General features: G+C 36.3%; 1 protein-coding gene across 1 annotated transcript in view; it reads right to left on the bottom strand.

Annotated features, from left to right (window-relative positions):
- Positions 1-13,095, bottom strand: part of CFAP20DC (CFAP20 domain containing) — a 360,272-nt gene extending 347,177 nt beyond the window's left edge. The window contains exons 1-4 of the mRNA XM_053599624.1: positions 12,682-13,095; positions 10,363-10,452; positions 9,421-9,514; positions 1,505-1,577 (exon numbers count right to left, since the gene is read on the bottom strand). Coding sequence (XP_053455599.1) covers positions 1,505-1,577; positions 9,421-9,514; positions 10,363-10,452; positions 12,682-12,702 — 278 coding nt within the window. The 5' untranslated portion in view covers positions 12,703-13,095. The remainder of the gene's footprint in view (positions 1-1,504; positions 1,578-9,420; positions 9,515-10,362; positions 10,453-12,681) is intronic.
- Positions 13,096-16,335: the final 3,240 nt, after the last annotated feature.

The raw sequence follows: 16,335 nt of genomic DNA, 5'->3' as shown, positions 1-16,335 counted from the left end.
ATGCTTATTGATTTTGCAATAAGTAAAGATTTAATTGTTATTAAATCAGTTAAAAACAGTATAATGCCTAGGCTAGGGTGATAATCTCAAATAAAGCTGAATTTTGCAAAGAAAAAGAGGGCTCCTTGGCAAAAGATTCTGTTCCAAGGTTCGGCCAAGTATCTTGAACAGCTTCAGTAAAAGGCCAACCACCAGTGCCCCCACCACTCCTTCTGAAGGATCTCAAAGCACAGCCATAGAGATGGGAAAGGGGGGGGGCTCGACTGGATTTCTATGTAAGGAGCTTAAAACGTTTAAAAATAAAATGTAATTTGTCTTCTTTCATTTGGTAGAAAACCACTTTTCCCTACACAATAAAGCTTTGTGGCTGTAATCCTTCCCGTACCTCTATGTCTTTGGAGTCTTGAATGCTTTTTCCACAGAACCAGAAAATAGTACATAAGAACATCAAATAATGCTTTGGTGTTGTTACTCTAAGAACCAATTTAAAGAATCTCAGTGACCATGGCAGATGATAAAAGAAGATTTTAGTAAGATGTTTACTGATGTTTAAGGCTGAAAAAAACAAAGGTTTAACAAAGGTATAAATTGTTCTATCTTTTCGTTATTACCCAAGAAACCAAAAATGTATTAACAACATATAGATCAATCATTAATATAAACATGAGAAATGAATAACTCAAATTTGTTATTCCCATTTTATTAAAAGAAGAGCTCTTCCTTCCTATTATTTTGTACCAGTAAAACCAGTTCAAAATTATCCTCATTAACAAGAAAAATAATTTATTCCAGCATGAAAAATAAAAGCCTAAGCTTAGACTTTGGACAGCTATTAAACACAAAGAAAAATTAGAAAACACCATACCTTAAATGTAATGGTTTATTGAAAGTATAAGAATTTATTAATAAATCTTAAGCGATATTCAATTTCTATGAGTATGCAAATCAAATGTTATTTTCATTCCAGTATGATCTCATACAACAGATAGCTCAACTGAGTAAAAGTTGTATAGTTTTCATTTTTGCTAAACAATCTAGCAAAGCCATTTAAAACAAATATATTTCAGGCTGTCTACATGTGAATAGGAAGGATCAATACTTCTAAACAAAGTAAATATTAAAATAAGGTATTTCAATCAATTTTAAACAACCAGAGTTTTGAATAGAACATAGTACAAAGTGTAACATCACCGCCCTTCATTTGAACCAAAAATTTCAAACTTTTAGATATTTCTTCAAGTTATAGGTCATTTATTGTCAAAATCATAATCCTTTGCTATTTTCTTAAACAGATGAAATTTGCTTTCTTTCCCTGGGGAAATGCCAGACTATAGTGATATTTAAGAAATACGATTAAATTAGTTTAATTACTTCATGTCGACTTGATAAGTCACTATTCTTTAATGCAAAAACTGCCACTTGGAGTTAATGACTGTTGGTACTGCTTCAATTGATCAAATGTCTAATACACATAAAACATTCAAAGAAGTTCTGTATATCTTACAGTAATTCAGTGGAGAAGTCTTGTCCCAGGGGTACATAAATCTGAAGTACAAGAAACCTCTGGATCAGTCCAACTAGAACAAGAGGGGGAAAATATACATTCAAAGGTTCAAACTATTTATATGTGCATATAGACAAACACAATCACACACCATCAGTAAGCTGAAGCTTTTAGCATTTCAGTAATATACGGAACTGCAATAGCACTACCCATGAGTTATAACCTCATTATGAAAGCAAAAAGATTGATGGAAATCAAATCAAAATAACAACAAATGTTGCCTTTTAAAGTCTCATCTGTGGCACTGGAGAAATTTTTACAAAAATTTTAAAACTAGTATTTTTTTATTTACTATTTTTATTAGGTTGCAGGAAAATATACACATAGCACACATTCAACAGAGACATATAAAATTGAACTATAGATTCCCATCAAGGCAACCACATAAAAGCATGTGGCAATTATTTCTATTCACTGACAGCTTTAACTGTACTAAACAACTTAATAAAAAACAATAGATCAAGAAAAACAATTCTAATTATGACAACTAAAACTGAAGGTTTGATGAGCCATAGCTAGTTCATATGGTTTTAAATGTGTCTATGCTGAGATCGATGGAGAAACATATTTTCATTTATAACTCCTTTGGTTAACTGAATATTCTTTTAATTAATTTAATGCTCACTAAGAACTGATAGCTTTTATTCCCTATCATTAGCTTCATCTAATTCAAAATATTGGTAGAAAAACCAGTTCCTATGGCACATTTGATAGCTGAAGTCTACAACTGCTTAAAAAAAGTAACTGATTTTACATTATCTCTTCAGATCTGTTCACTTAGTGCTTTTAGGTTTTGAACTTATGCTCAATTCTCTCAATTATGTTTTAGTATCATACTTTCTAAAGCAAGCAGCTTAGCAACATTTTTCTGATGTGAGACTTTAGATAGGAAATAGAGAAGTCTTCAATTATCTGTGAACCTTTCCTACAAAGCTAAATGACAGGCCAAAATGTGGACAGGACTTAAGGGAAGGCAACTGATCTAAAATTCATGCTATTTTCTATTATTCCAACTTAGCAGGCTTAGCAAATATAATATTTTAAAGTAACAACAGATTTTTGTATAGTTTATGTATAAAGACCAGAAGTTTATAATTCTTATGCTGAACTGCCTTTCAACATTCCTGAATTACTTAAACACAGGAACATTTTTATCTCAAATTCACTTCCTAAAAAAGAAGTAAGCTTGTAAGTTGCCCTAGAAAGCTATCAATAGAAAAGGCAATGTAATAAATAGGAGATATGCTCTGACCCTAGAAAATTTTCTAAGAATCTGATTCGATCATATTTATGGGAAAAACCAGTGAAGTAACCAGAGTTCTGGTCTACGAAGCAACGTGAGAGGCCAAAAATGAGTCCAACTTAAACCACTGTCAATCCATCTCTCTTGCATCTTGCACTGATTGGTGCTACAATATTTTTTCCCAATGCACAATAGTCTTTGTAAATAGAGCTGAGAGAATGCTAGGATAAATGAAATCAGTCTTTACAAAGGTCCCTAATTTATGTCAAAAATCTCACTGAATCAGCACTGTTCTCTTCAAACATAAAGAACTACACATGTAGGGCACTTTTGAATGAGCATTTTTTGATATGAAACATTCTCTACCCTCAAAAAAGAAAGCTTTGTAATTGAACTTTCTCATCTATACAAGCCCCAGTTTCCAAAAGGCTTCACTTCTAAGATTAAAAGAAGTATGACAATACCTTATGGTGATATTCTGACAATGAAAAAAGTACTTTAATAACATTTGACACAGACTGATCCTATGTGTCACAAATGCTAAATAAATTCTATAGTAATATTTTGTCCAGTGGCCTATTAAATTTAAACTGACGCTTCATATCTACATCATATTTAAAATCACTTTCTCTAAGTTATGTTGAATATTAATCAAAAAATGTCCATCAAATCCATAAAATTCATACAAATTTAATTTCTACTGAAATACACAGGTTTTGCAGTTTTATAATTTGTTGTCTGCCTGAGACAAGCTACCTATTTTTTACCATTTTTTTCTCCCACTTCAACACACGAAACAGGAATAATTTATGCCTTATCATTATGGCATAAAGTCCAGATCCTTTGGGCAAATTAGAAAACCTGTCTGGGACCTTATACTTTTCATCTGTAAAACTGGCTGAATAATTTAGGTTTATACCTCATAGCATTATTTATCTTTCCACAAAGACTTATTGAGCACCTACCATGAGTCAGTACAAGACTCAGTGAGTACAAGAATCAATGCTAAAGGGTTTTTTTTTTTTTTTGCAGTTTTGGCTGGGGCTGGGTTTGAACCCGCCACCTCCGACATATGGCATCCTACTCCTTTGAGCCACAGGCGCTGCCCTCAATGCTGAAGTTTTTATGGTAAATAAGATACACTTGGTCTCGGCCTTCTTAGAACTTACGTGCCAGGAGATGTCAGAGTGCTGTGAAGGCACATAACTCTGGGTCTTTGTGGAAGAAAAGGATGATGAGTAAAGGTTTTCTTGAAATAACATTGGAACCCAGATGGGAAGAATAAGTAGGAAGTGACAAGGCAAGCGGAGTGGGTGTAGGAGAGAGGAACTAATATTGCAGGTAGAGGAACTACTCCATCCCATCATGGAAAAGCACATAGTAGATTGGATGGACCTAAAAAGAGATTAGTAGGCTGGTAGGTAAGACAGAAAAGGAAATGCAGCAGGAGATAGGTCTGGCAAAGCAGCCAGAAACCCAATCTTGTGGGTCTTAAAGGCTGTGTGAAGAATAATAGGTTATTCTAAAATCAATGGGAAGCCACTCATACATTTATTCATTTTATTCAACAAAGATTTACTGAAGTACTATGTGCCAGGCCCTGTTCTAGATGAACAAAAGATTAAATTCTGCCAGTGATAGTGAGAAAAACAATAAATAAACATAACAATTGCACAGCACATCAAATGGTAATTAAGTACTAAGGGGAAAGTAGAGCTGGATGAAGAATGGAGAGGGGTATAAAGCATAGGCTGTAACTTTAGTACAAGTCAGGTGGGCCTCATTGAGAAGGTGACATTTTAGTAAAGGCTTAAAAGAAGGAGAGAGGCTGATCCCTGTAACTATTGGGTAGGGAGAAGCTCCAGGTAGAGGATATACCCTATACACAGGTGCTAAGGTGACAGAGCCTTGGTTTATATTTCAAAACAGTGGTCAGACCTATCTGGTTGGAGCAGAGTGAATAAGGAAAAGAGACTGAATAAGGCCAGGGAATTCAGACACCAGATACTATAGAGCAGGTGTCCTCAAACTTTTTAAACAGGGGGCCAATTCACTGTCCCTCAGACCGTTGAAGGGCCGGACTATAGTTTAAAAAACAAAACTATAAACAAATTCCTATGCGCACTGCATATATCTTATTTTGAAGTAAAAAAACAAAACGGGAACAAATACAATCACACTGCTTCATGTGGCCCGCGGGCCACAGTTTAAGGACCCCTGCTATAGAGTATCTGGGAAAGGTTTTAATCTAGGAAAGATAGGGTATTTTTGGCAGAGGGGTAACATGATTAACATCTTACTTACAATTTAAAAGTACCACTCTGGCCACTAATTTGACAACAAACTGTAAAGAGGACAAGTCAGAAAAAGGGACATAAAGTGGACTACTATAATAATCTGAACTTGAGATAATGGTGGCTTGGACCAGGGTAGTGGCACTGGAGGTACCAAGAAGTAGTCAGGCTCTCAATATATTTTAAATTGTGCCAACAAAATCTTCCTGATGGACTGAATAAAGAGAAAGAAAAATCAAAGCTGGTTTATGAGTTTTTGTTCTAAGCAATTATAAACACAAGTTGCTAACTAAAATGGGGCAGCTGACAGGAAGAAACTGAATTTCAAGAAGTAAAGACCAGAGTTAGACTTTGGACATATTGCATTTAAGATGTCCAAGTAGAAATGTAAGCAAGCAAGCTGATATACAAGTCTGGAGTTTAGGAGAGAAGTCTTAGCTGGAAATGTAAGCTGGATTAAGACAGTGATAATATTTAAATCTATGAGCAGGAAGTCAATAATCAAGAGAGTAAATGTAAACAGAGGACGAGGACTGAATCCAGGGGCAATGGAACAGGAAGCTGGGTTGGGGAGAAGAATGAGAACCACCAACGGAGACTAAGAAAGAAGATCAGTGAAGTAGGAAAAAAATTAAAGAGTGTGGACATCCTGGAAATGAGTGAAGAAAGTGTTATCAAGAGACCTTAACTCTCTTAAATGCTGCCTGTCTGTGAAGTGAGATGTGTTCTGAGAATTGGCCACTGGATTCACGACTATAGAGGTCACTAGTGACTTTGACAAGAGGACTATCAGTAGAATAGGTCAAAGCCACTGAAGAGTTTTAAAGAGAGGAAGTCATGATGAGATTTATTTTAAAAAGCATACTGGTTAACATAGCCTTCCTGGCATTTTCTTAGTTATTGTGTTAAGGCTGTGTTAACCAGTGAATGAAAATGTGTCAAACAGTCTATAAAACCAGTGTATGGTGCCCCATGATCACATTAATGTACACAGCTATAATATAATAAAAAAAAAAGCACAGAGGACAATGATTGAAGTATTACTTCAAAAAAAAAAAAAGCATACTGAAGTGGGGGCATGAGAGGCCTGGGGGGAAACTCATAAAAAAGACCTCATCCTCCAGAGCAGCTGAAACTTAGAACACAAGCTTCAGGGATGCTGATCCTCAGAGACAACTACACCGTTAGATTCCGATGACACAGGCAGAGAAAACATGGTTTGAAATATGAGCCTCAAACAACATCCAGGAGAAGACCCTCCAAATGATAGGTATTTACATGTGATAGAGCTGATCTCATATGGCCAACTCTGTATAATACATTCCAGAGTGAAGAGCAGCAGGGATTTATTTATTTAGCTGGCGAAGGATTTACTCAAGTCTTATATAAGGCTAGTTGGTTATAACTAAACATGATAACCCAAATCATCATAATTTCTTAATGCAGCAAATTTAACAAACTCATTTCAACACAACTATGTATTAGATTCCAAGTTAAGAGGTACAAAGTATGATTCAAGATCCCTGACCTAGACGAGCACACTATCTGATGGTCAATATCTCTCTTTCTTTTATTTGGTAAGTGCACAGTGAAAAAAAAAAGACAAATTTAGAGATCTTCTAATATAAGTTAATTCAGAAATATAACTATTTAAAGTGAAAAGTTAAACATGCTTAATTTCATTACTAAACTTTCTTCCTAAGTAGTACCTAATATAGTCAGAAATACATGGAGTAGCTAACGTCAAGTTTGCATAAATAAGGTAGAAGTTTACTCTTAAAATAGGAATACATAATGATAATTTAATTTCAGAAATGTTAATTAAAAGCCAATCCTGTGTTCAATACATGCCATTTCATTTAAATTTAACCATACCAACTTCACACAGAAGGTCATTTTGTACAAGTCAAAATAACTATAAATTTCCATTATCAAAAATTCCAAATAATTAATCTTAAAGGCATTAGTGCAGGGCAGCCTATATAAACTATTTCATTCATTACAGTACTACACGTGCTACAGAGAAGCTTGATTAATTTTCAATTATTAGGACATTGTACAAGAAACATTAAAAGATTCTTTTGTTTTTTTAACAACTAAAACCATTATCTTTCCTAAAAAAGTAATTATAACACATTAAACTTGATTTGTTTCTAAAAAAAAAAAAAGAAAAGAAAAGAAAAGGAGGAACTTGTATTTAATGACTTAGCCTTTAGTAGAGGAAGAATCTTTCTCAGAGCCAAAGGAGAATGATTACTAAAGTGACCGACTTTATGAACAACTCGATGATGAGGGCATTAAATGGAAGTAAAGGTGAGTTTTCTAAGAAAATAAACAAAAGCAAAAGAACTAACACTGGCTTAGAACCAAATCATGTTCTTGCAAATTAAATGTAGCCATCTTACAAAGTCAATATCCTTAAAAAGATGGACTGTGTCTTTTGTAAGAAGAAACTACTGTTTCAGACATGTTTCCCTGGCTCGTCTTAGTGCACCTCAATTGTAAGTATATATGAAAATGAAAAAACCCTGCAATCACAGGAACTGTGAAGAAACCATGATTTTAAGATGGTATCCAATGAATAAAAATTATTTTAACAATGATTATTTCTTTCCTTTTCACTGAGTTCTATTCCATATTTCATTTTTTTAGAAACATACACTGGCAAACCACTTTAAAATAAATCATCATCTATCTATAACTTCTATGGCTTAGTTTATGTCTTAGAAATTTAAACTCTGCATATAGTCACTTGAAACAGTGCATAAAGTTTAGAGCCTGATACCATGGAATACTATTCAGCCATTAAAAAAAATGGAGACTTTACATCCTTCGTATTAACCTGGATGGAAGTGGAAGACATTATTCTTAGTAAAGCATCACAAGAATGGAGAAGCATGAATCCTATGTACTCAATTTTGATATGAGGACAATTAATGACAATTAAGATTATGGGGGGGAAAGCAGAAAGAGGGACGGAGGGAGGGGGATGGGGCCTTGGTGTGTGTCACACTTTATGGGGGCAAGACATGATTGCAAGAGGGACTTTACCTAACAATTGCAATCAGTGTAACCTGGCTTATTGTACCTCAATGAATCCCCAACAATAAAAAAAAAAAAGGCTCAGTGAGTAGGGCGCCGGCCCCATATGCCGAGGGTGGCGGGTTCAAACCCAGCCCTGGCCAAACTGCAACAAAAAAATAGCCGGGCGTTGTGGCAGGCGCCTGTGGTCCCAGCTACTCGGGAGGCTGAGGCAAGAGAATTGCTTAAGCCCAGGAGTTGGAGGTTGCTGTGAGCTGTGTGAGGCCACGGCACTCTCCCGAGGGCGGTACAGTGAGACTCTGTCTCTACAAAAAAAAAAAAAAAAAAAAAAAAAGAAAACTGAATTAAATTAGACTATCAGGTACCAACAAAAGGTCTTTTGATAGTGTCTGGTGCATATTAGGTATTCAATAAATGTTCTTTATGAATGAAGAAAAATAACTAAATGATGAATGTAAAAAAGAATTTTGTACTTAGATTTGCTAGATCATCTGAAATTAGTATTTAAAACACAGGATACAGTTGATAAAAAATATGATTAACCATATTGATAAGATATATTCCTTAAGTCACATTAGTTTACTCAAAGCCTAATCTAAAGGCAGAACCTTGAATTTTAACCTCATCTCTGGCAATAACCTGGTTTCTGATCCTACATTTAGCTGATCTTTCAGGGTTTCTTCTGCTTTAGAATTTTTGATCTTAATATTTAAGGTAAATAAGAATTGAAATGTACTCTTTGAACTTTTGTTAAATCATATATTCTTATCTGTATTATTAGATACTAATATCCTTAAAGGCATATACGTTTATACGTCACTAAATAATGCCTTTACAATATTTTTAAAATTTTTGTTCTCACAAATTAATTTTGTATAATTTAAGAACTCTGCAGTTTATTTCAAAGCTTAGCCTTAACTACCCGATATCAAAGAACCCCTTAGCTTATTAGATTAGATGTAAAATGCTTGGAACATTTCTGGCACATAGTAAGTGCTAAATAAATACTATTATTATAATTATTGGTTACTAAGTAACCTTCTAAATTGTCTCAAAATATTTCTAGATTTCTAATAAATAGCAAGATAAAATATATTTTTTTAAAAGGGCTACAATAGTGCCTGGCATACAGGTACCTGTTAAATTAAAAAAAAAAAAAATCATGTCACTTTACATCAACAGATGTCACTATAACTCATACTATATTCCCATTTATGGACATAAAGGAGTAACTTTAAGTATCAAATATTGAGCTTCAATATTAAAATCTTACTTACGGATTTGCTTATTCTCCTTTGGTAATTGAATTTTATTTGTTTGGCTGCTGCCTTCCAAGACAAACACAAAACTTTTAACTTCTTTATCAAACTCCTATGAAACAAAATGAAAATAGCAGTAATCAAAGAATATTTTAGTTGGTTTCTACTATAAAGTTGAACTGCAAATCTACAGGAAGAAAGTCACTCAAATGGCTTAAAAGTAGGCTTAGGCCTTGATATGCTTATCCTAAGACTTGCTAGGAGCTAGAATACAGAGATATGATGAAGGGGTAGGGGCAAGGGCATTAAAGGTTTTGACCAGAAAGTGATTGAAATTATGGACTATGGATTCTGAGCTGGAGAAAAAAAGTTATGGACTATGGATTCTGAACTGGAGAAAAAAAGAAAGTGAAAACAAAGAAGATAAATAAATAAACAGAACTAAACACAAAGGAAAAGTAGAATGGTGAATAGCCAAAGGTCCCAATTAGACTGAAAAACACAGTAGGAGTAACCCAGCAAATGACCTTAAAAATCAAAGATTGGGGTCAGAGAGGGACACCTCAATGTCTCGCTTAGTAATTTCAAAGGTCCTGCAGTCTGTGATGGTAAGGACCTGGTTGAGGCAGTGGAAATGAATGCTGAAGTAGAGTGGAAGAGGTTAAAAAAGATGAAGAAATCAAGAAACTGAGAAGCTTAGGACTTTAAGAGATTTTCCTCATAGATACTGAAGTCACCTAAAATGATAAAGAAGGACGTGGAGTACAGAGAAAGGTTATAAGCTGTGTGCCAAAGTCTTAAACAACTGTGGAGTGATGTCTAGGAGAGCTGCAGCCAACAATGTCACGAAAGGCCTGGGAGCGAAAGAACAGAGAAAACAGTTCTAAACCTGATCAAGCTCCATTTTTTCTATAACCTTCGTTCATATTTCTTTATGTGGCTCTAATTTCTAACACTTACTTTCCAAATCACAGATGGACTGCCAAGAATCTTCCATTTTGCTGCAGGATTTTTTCCCTGAGCACTGAAGATTTCAACAAATGCACCTCCCTAAACAATAAAAATAAAATATTTAATTAAGGTGAAAGATAATGCTAAGGCAGAAATATTATCCACCACATAGTCTATAACCAGTGTGCCAAGCATCTGTCAGTTAAGTAGATCTGGGATGAAACATCATCCCTGCTATTATCCCTGCTTTGTACCTTGATTGTATCTAAGCCACAACCATTCTGATTTGGGTCACCTTGGATTAATTGTTTAAGGAATTTATTTTTAAAGCAAGACAAACATTAAATAAATTGTGCCACACAAACCTTACAAACTCTGAGTGTGGGGCTCATTTACTTGACGTGTACAAATCATCCTTGTAAAACACTGTTTTGTAGATGTTTTGCAACCAGACTAAAGGGTTTAAACTTAATTCTCAAATCAGGCCAATAAATTCTGATAATTATCCCTAAATACAAGATTTCTAGTCATATTGACTGGGGCTCCAACACTGCCTTTTTAAGTATTTGACCTTGGAGTTACTTAATTCCTTCAATTTCCAACTATAAAATGGGTTGTTAGATTACATAGGATAGTAAACATTAACAATCAAGCACAGGCTCAATAGTGCCATCAAAGAAGCAATTAAATAGTTTAATACTGGTCAATAAAAAGGCTAGGAGGGATAGGGGGGTTCTTCTTTTGAGAATTCCTACATGATATTTTTATCTATTTAATATGAATTAATTTGGAGATTGGTAAAATCTGCACAAGAGAAATAGAGAATCCTTTCCATAGACAGGCTACTTGTTCCTCATTGTAAACCTAAGAACATGGAGGGACATGCCCATGTGAAAACACTGAAGATATTACTGAACATACATAGAATTATTTCAAAAGGGGAATTAAACAAGATGATTACCTGAGGAAGAATTTATTGCAAAGATTGAGAATTTAAAATGAAAACAAAATATGATTTGAATTACAAACAACACACAAGAAAATCTAATTTCTTTAAAGAACTTTGAGCTTTTACTTTTTCACAATAATGTATTTTTGCTTCTGAGTTTTAACACACAGTGACTTGAAGTTAAGACATTTAGTTTCTTCTTCCTTGGGCAAAATCATGTGCAAATTGTATTTGGGATAGAATTACTACTGTAGCATCTAGGCAGCTCATATTTCACTAGGAATTTTAAATTTGAGACAGCTTTTTTTTCTTTTAAGAGAAAAATCCTTATACTTGATGAGATAGCAAACTTTTTGTTTTTCAAAGTTTCCCACAGTAGGCATATGATTTTGTAACCATACACCTATATGAAGTGACACAAACTCTATAAAATTGTTCTACCCATTTAATGATACTAAACGAGATGAAGAAAAAGAACTGTAGAACAGTCTGAGACTTTCATAAGGAGGCAGGTAGTGTTTGGTGAAAAAAAGCAGAAGCAACGAAGAGGAGGGGACCAGTAAGAACTGTTTAATAGGGAGTATAATTTCAAGGAGAAATGAGGAGCGGAGGGCAGAAGATCAGAGTCAAGTAAAGGAGATGCCCAGTTGAGGTGAGGAAAACAGGTCATGCGTGGAGACACTCTAGGTTATTAAAAGTGACAGAAGAAGATCCAGAAGCACTGTCTCTCCAAGTGTGATTCTTGGATCACATGTACTATAATCACTTGGGGAAAAATTGTTTCAAAGGTTAAGTCCACTAAACCCCTCTAAAGATTCTGATTCACTAGATCTGGGTGAGTCAGGAAATCTGCATTTTTACAAGTACTCCAGTGATCCTGATGTACCCCCAGGTCTGAGATTCACTGACCCCCAGTATAGAAAAAGACCACAGAACACAGCCAAAGAGCTTCTTGGTTTAACTCATTCCTACGCTCATTCACTCTTCTAAATAGCTTCTGAGATATCACTGTGCATCAATAGTGAGTACCCAGGCCCTTACTAAAGTCAAGATTTCCGTACCCTGCCCTCAAGATTCTGATCCAGGTCTGGGTGGGGGTTGAGGTCTGCATTTTAATCGGAATCATAGACAATTCAAACACCATGAGAAGCACTGAGCTGAAAGCAGCACTTGAACAAAAACCAAATCATACGCGTAAACCTTGGTAACTTTTTCTTTTCTTTTTGGATCAATACCATCCATCCTTAAATTCCTTCTTTTCCCCCAAAAGACAGTATTATCGGGAAGTGGGGGATCGGGGGAGGGTTTATCCTCACCCTGATCACTACCTCTCCAAGGGGAAAAAGCTATAGACAGGTTGGAGAACCGTTTCGGGTTACCTGGTACTCATTTTTGAACATTCCCGCAGGGGGCCCAGGGCTTGGGGGGCACAGAGTTCAGGGATTCCAGAGAGAGGCGTGACCCTGACGGCTGGAAATCCGCGGGCGGGAACCCGGGAGCCCGAAGGGCGGGGAAAGGCTTCGCGCTCGGCCCGGACTCGGGCAAGCTCTTCTCAGCCCCTATGGCCCCTGGTCAGCTACACCTCGAACCCTCGACACGAAACATCGCGACTCCAGCCTCCTGAGTGCCCGGGTCTGGAGAGGGCTCAACCGCCTGGGCGGGTTCCGGACCGTCCCTGGGGAAGGATTGTGTGCGTAACCTACGTGACGAGGCGCCCCGCAGCAAAGCCACCAACAACCGCCCGCTGCCCTAGGAAAGCGGTCGCGCTCCCGCTGCCGCCCCACCCTCGAATCCGGTCGGAAAGGGGCGGGGCTCGGAGATGCCAGAGTTCCGGCCGCACCCATTGGCTGCCACGAAGCGCCTGCGCGTCGCGCTATCTAATCTCGCGGACCGGCGCCTGAAGCTACGCGGTGAAGCCATGTTGCCCAGGCAACCGCTGGACTCTCGGAGGAATGGTGGAAAATCCAACCTGTGACCCGCGCTGTCTTTAACGTTTTGACCTCCGTCAGCAAAAAAGCTTAACCTTAGCTGGTTTAAGAGCTCACCCAGGTAGTGGATTCACTAGAGTACCTGTCACGTCGGCTTGGCCTCTTCTTGTTTTATACACTGATAAATAAGAGCAGCTAGTTACTGTTAACTAGCTGAAGGGGATAGAATCATGAGCTCGCGGAACCCTCACGCGGCTTTTGGTTCGAAGGTTTTCAAACTGGGGTTCGTTGAGTCAGTAGAAGGGTCTGCTGGACTCTTTCATTGTTTCAGAAGGCCCTGGGAAGTGGGAATATTTACTTAAGATGACTGTCCATGTTCATAATCCAAGGGTTTTTGCTTAAAATCACATTATTGAGACGCGCACTCTTACGTGTAACTATTCAGTTATTTCATTTTGTTTTTAGGTCAGAACCACTTCTTACATGGAAAGTATATTTACCAACTTTTGACTAAGGAACTGTGTTTCAGAAAGGTTAGTTTGCCCGCTTTCATGTGGCTAGTAAGTGATTTGGCGCTAATTAAGAACTCTTGTCTAATGGTACACTCCTGGCTGTGTTAAGCCAGTAGGTTAATAATGAGCACATACCACTCATGGAGTCCCTACTAAAGGCCCAGTGATTCTTAGGTTCATGATTCTATGAGATAAGAGTTAAACTCCTTTCAATTGCAAATATTGAGATTCAGAGATGATTAGGAATTTACTGAAGGATGTAATGTTGGATTTCTTTTATGGCCAACACTAAAGCTGGATATCATTCTACTTTATCCAAAAACCTCAATATTGTCCCTACTGTTTACCAACCACTATAGATCGTGTGAAGGAGGTGAAAATCAATGAGATCTGGATCTACTGCTTACCAGCTCTAAGATGAACAGCTTAAACCCTCTTAAACGTGCTGAGCCTAATAATAGATGTATAGAAGATAGAGGTGGGGCCATGGCCATGGCACATCTGTAAATTGCAGTAGAGGGTCTAAAATTCAGACTTCCTGATTGCTAGAGTTCAAAGTTAGTACTGTAACAGTTTTTTGCAAGGCCCTATGCTGGAGGCTTTGGAAATTATGATTAATAGACATGGTCTCTTGTCTTATAAGACTTACCTATGGGGTACATTTATTAATTTAATTTAACAGAAGTTTCTAAGAACATAATATGCTCTAAATACCATGCTAAGATACCGGGTATACAGTGAAGCCCCCTGCCCACTTAAAGGAGCTTGCATGTTGGTAGAGAGAGATGATAAATGAAGTAGCAAATAATTGCCACTTGAGATAAATGCCATGAATTCAGTGATAGGAAATAACATTGGAAGGGCATATTAGTTTCCTGTAGCTGCTGTAACAAATTACCACAGAGTGGCTTAAACCAACAGAAGTTTATTTTCTCATAGTTCTGGCAGCCAGAAGTCCAAAACCACTATGTAAGCAGGGGCCACACTCCCTCTGAAGGCTCTAGAGGAGAATCGGTTTTTTGACTCTCACAGTTTCCAGTGGTTGTTGGCATCCTTTGACTTGTGGCTAGATCTCTCTACTCTGCCTCACCTCCATGGTCCTCTTCTGTGTTTATTTTTTCTGTGTCTCTTACAAAGAAGCTTATATTAGCATTTAGGACTCACTTGGATAATCTGAGGTAATTTCTCTATTTCAAGATCCTTAATCACATCTCCAAAGACCATTTTTTCCAAACAAGGAAACATTCTCAGTTTCCAGGAAGTTCACGTGGTGATGTAGATATCGTTTTTTTTTTTTTTTTCTTTTTGGTGTCATGTGGGTATTTTTTGGCCTATCTCAAATGGTCATTTGCATTATAACACAAAACAGTTTTTGACAAATACTATACAAATAGCAAACAGTACAATAAGAATACAAGAGGAATCTAGGGGACATTGTAAGGTTTCTAACAATCAACTTGGGTCTCTAGAAAGTGTGTTTTGACACCATAGCTGAAGTAAAATACACAACTTTGCCCTACTTTATTTCTATTATACCGCTATGATTATCTGAATTAATTGATGTTTTATTATTTGTCTTCAACTAAAGGGTGAACTAATAATCTCAATGTTGATGAAAAACAAATCAGAATTGGAAAGGATTAATTGCAGTGTATCAGCATGTCATTTTACTCAGGAGTTTTTATTTCTCGTCACTGGTTTGTTCGATTTAAGGCTGGAAGAAACATCATTTACTTCAATGTCCTCACTTCCTAGAGCGAAAGTGTAATAGCCCAAGGCCAAACATTATCTCCTTACCCTCCTAACTTCTAACAAGTTCTTATAGTTGGGTATTAAGTAGCAAGTGTGGTATGAGGCCTATCCAGACAATGAACAAATCTGAAAGCTGCCCAACTCAGAACAACGTTATTTTGTCTATAGTAAGGGTACCCTTTATTAAAATTGACAGTGGTAGCAAAATAAGAATGTGAAGTATTTTAACAGTATGAACTCAAAATCAGAGAAAGGGGGAGATCCAATTTTATAATAGTAATGCTTTTATTCAATTTGGATAAATGCAAATTATGAACAAAAACTTAGATTGGACTTCCGGCATGTTGACCAGAATTCTGTGGGGAAAAAAGCCCAAGTTATTTATGTACATTATAAAAGACAGTGAAACAGTTTCTTTAATTGCTGCAATTTTTTAAGAAGTCAGTACATTCAGTAATTGTGTTAAATTGCTTAACTTAATTTGACAACATTAAGAATTAGTCACTTTACAAGCTTTAAAGTGCATGTCTTTGTTCTATAAAGAAAGTAATTTAAAAAAGTGATTTGGTGGTATATTAATATTGTTGAAGGATATTGGTTAGTATTTAAAATGGAATAGACTAGAAACAGTTTTAATGGGTGGCACAGTCTTTGTATGCCAACGTTGTCATTCAAGTTTGATAAGTATCATTATCATTTTGACAGGAAACAATATTTTTGAACTAAGAATGTACTGTATTTACCTTAATGTAGTTTATATTTTGATTACAGTTCATAATCAAATTATTTGGCTAATTGGAAAAAAAAGACATTGGCTTGATGATCAGAATCTGTTCTTCTG

This window comes from Nycticebus coucang, chromosome 8, assembly GCF_027406575.1.
Source record: "Nycticebus coucang isolate mNycCou1 chromosome 8, mNycCou1.pri, whole genome shotgun sequence".
NCBI lineage: Eukaryota > Metazoa > Chordata > Mammalia > Primates > Lorisidae > Nycticebus > Nycticebus coucang.
Note: the sequence above shows the minus strand (reverse complement) of the source record. Positions and strands in the feature narration are given on the sequence as shown.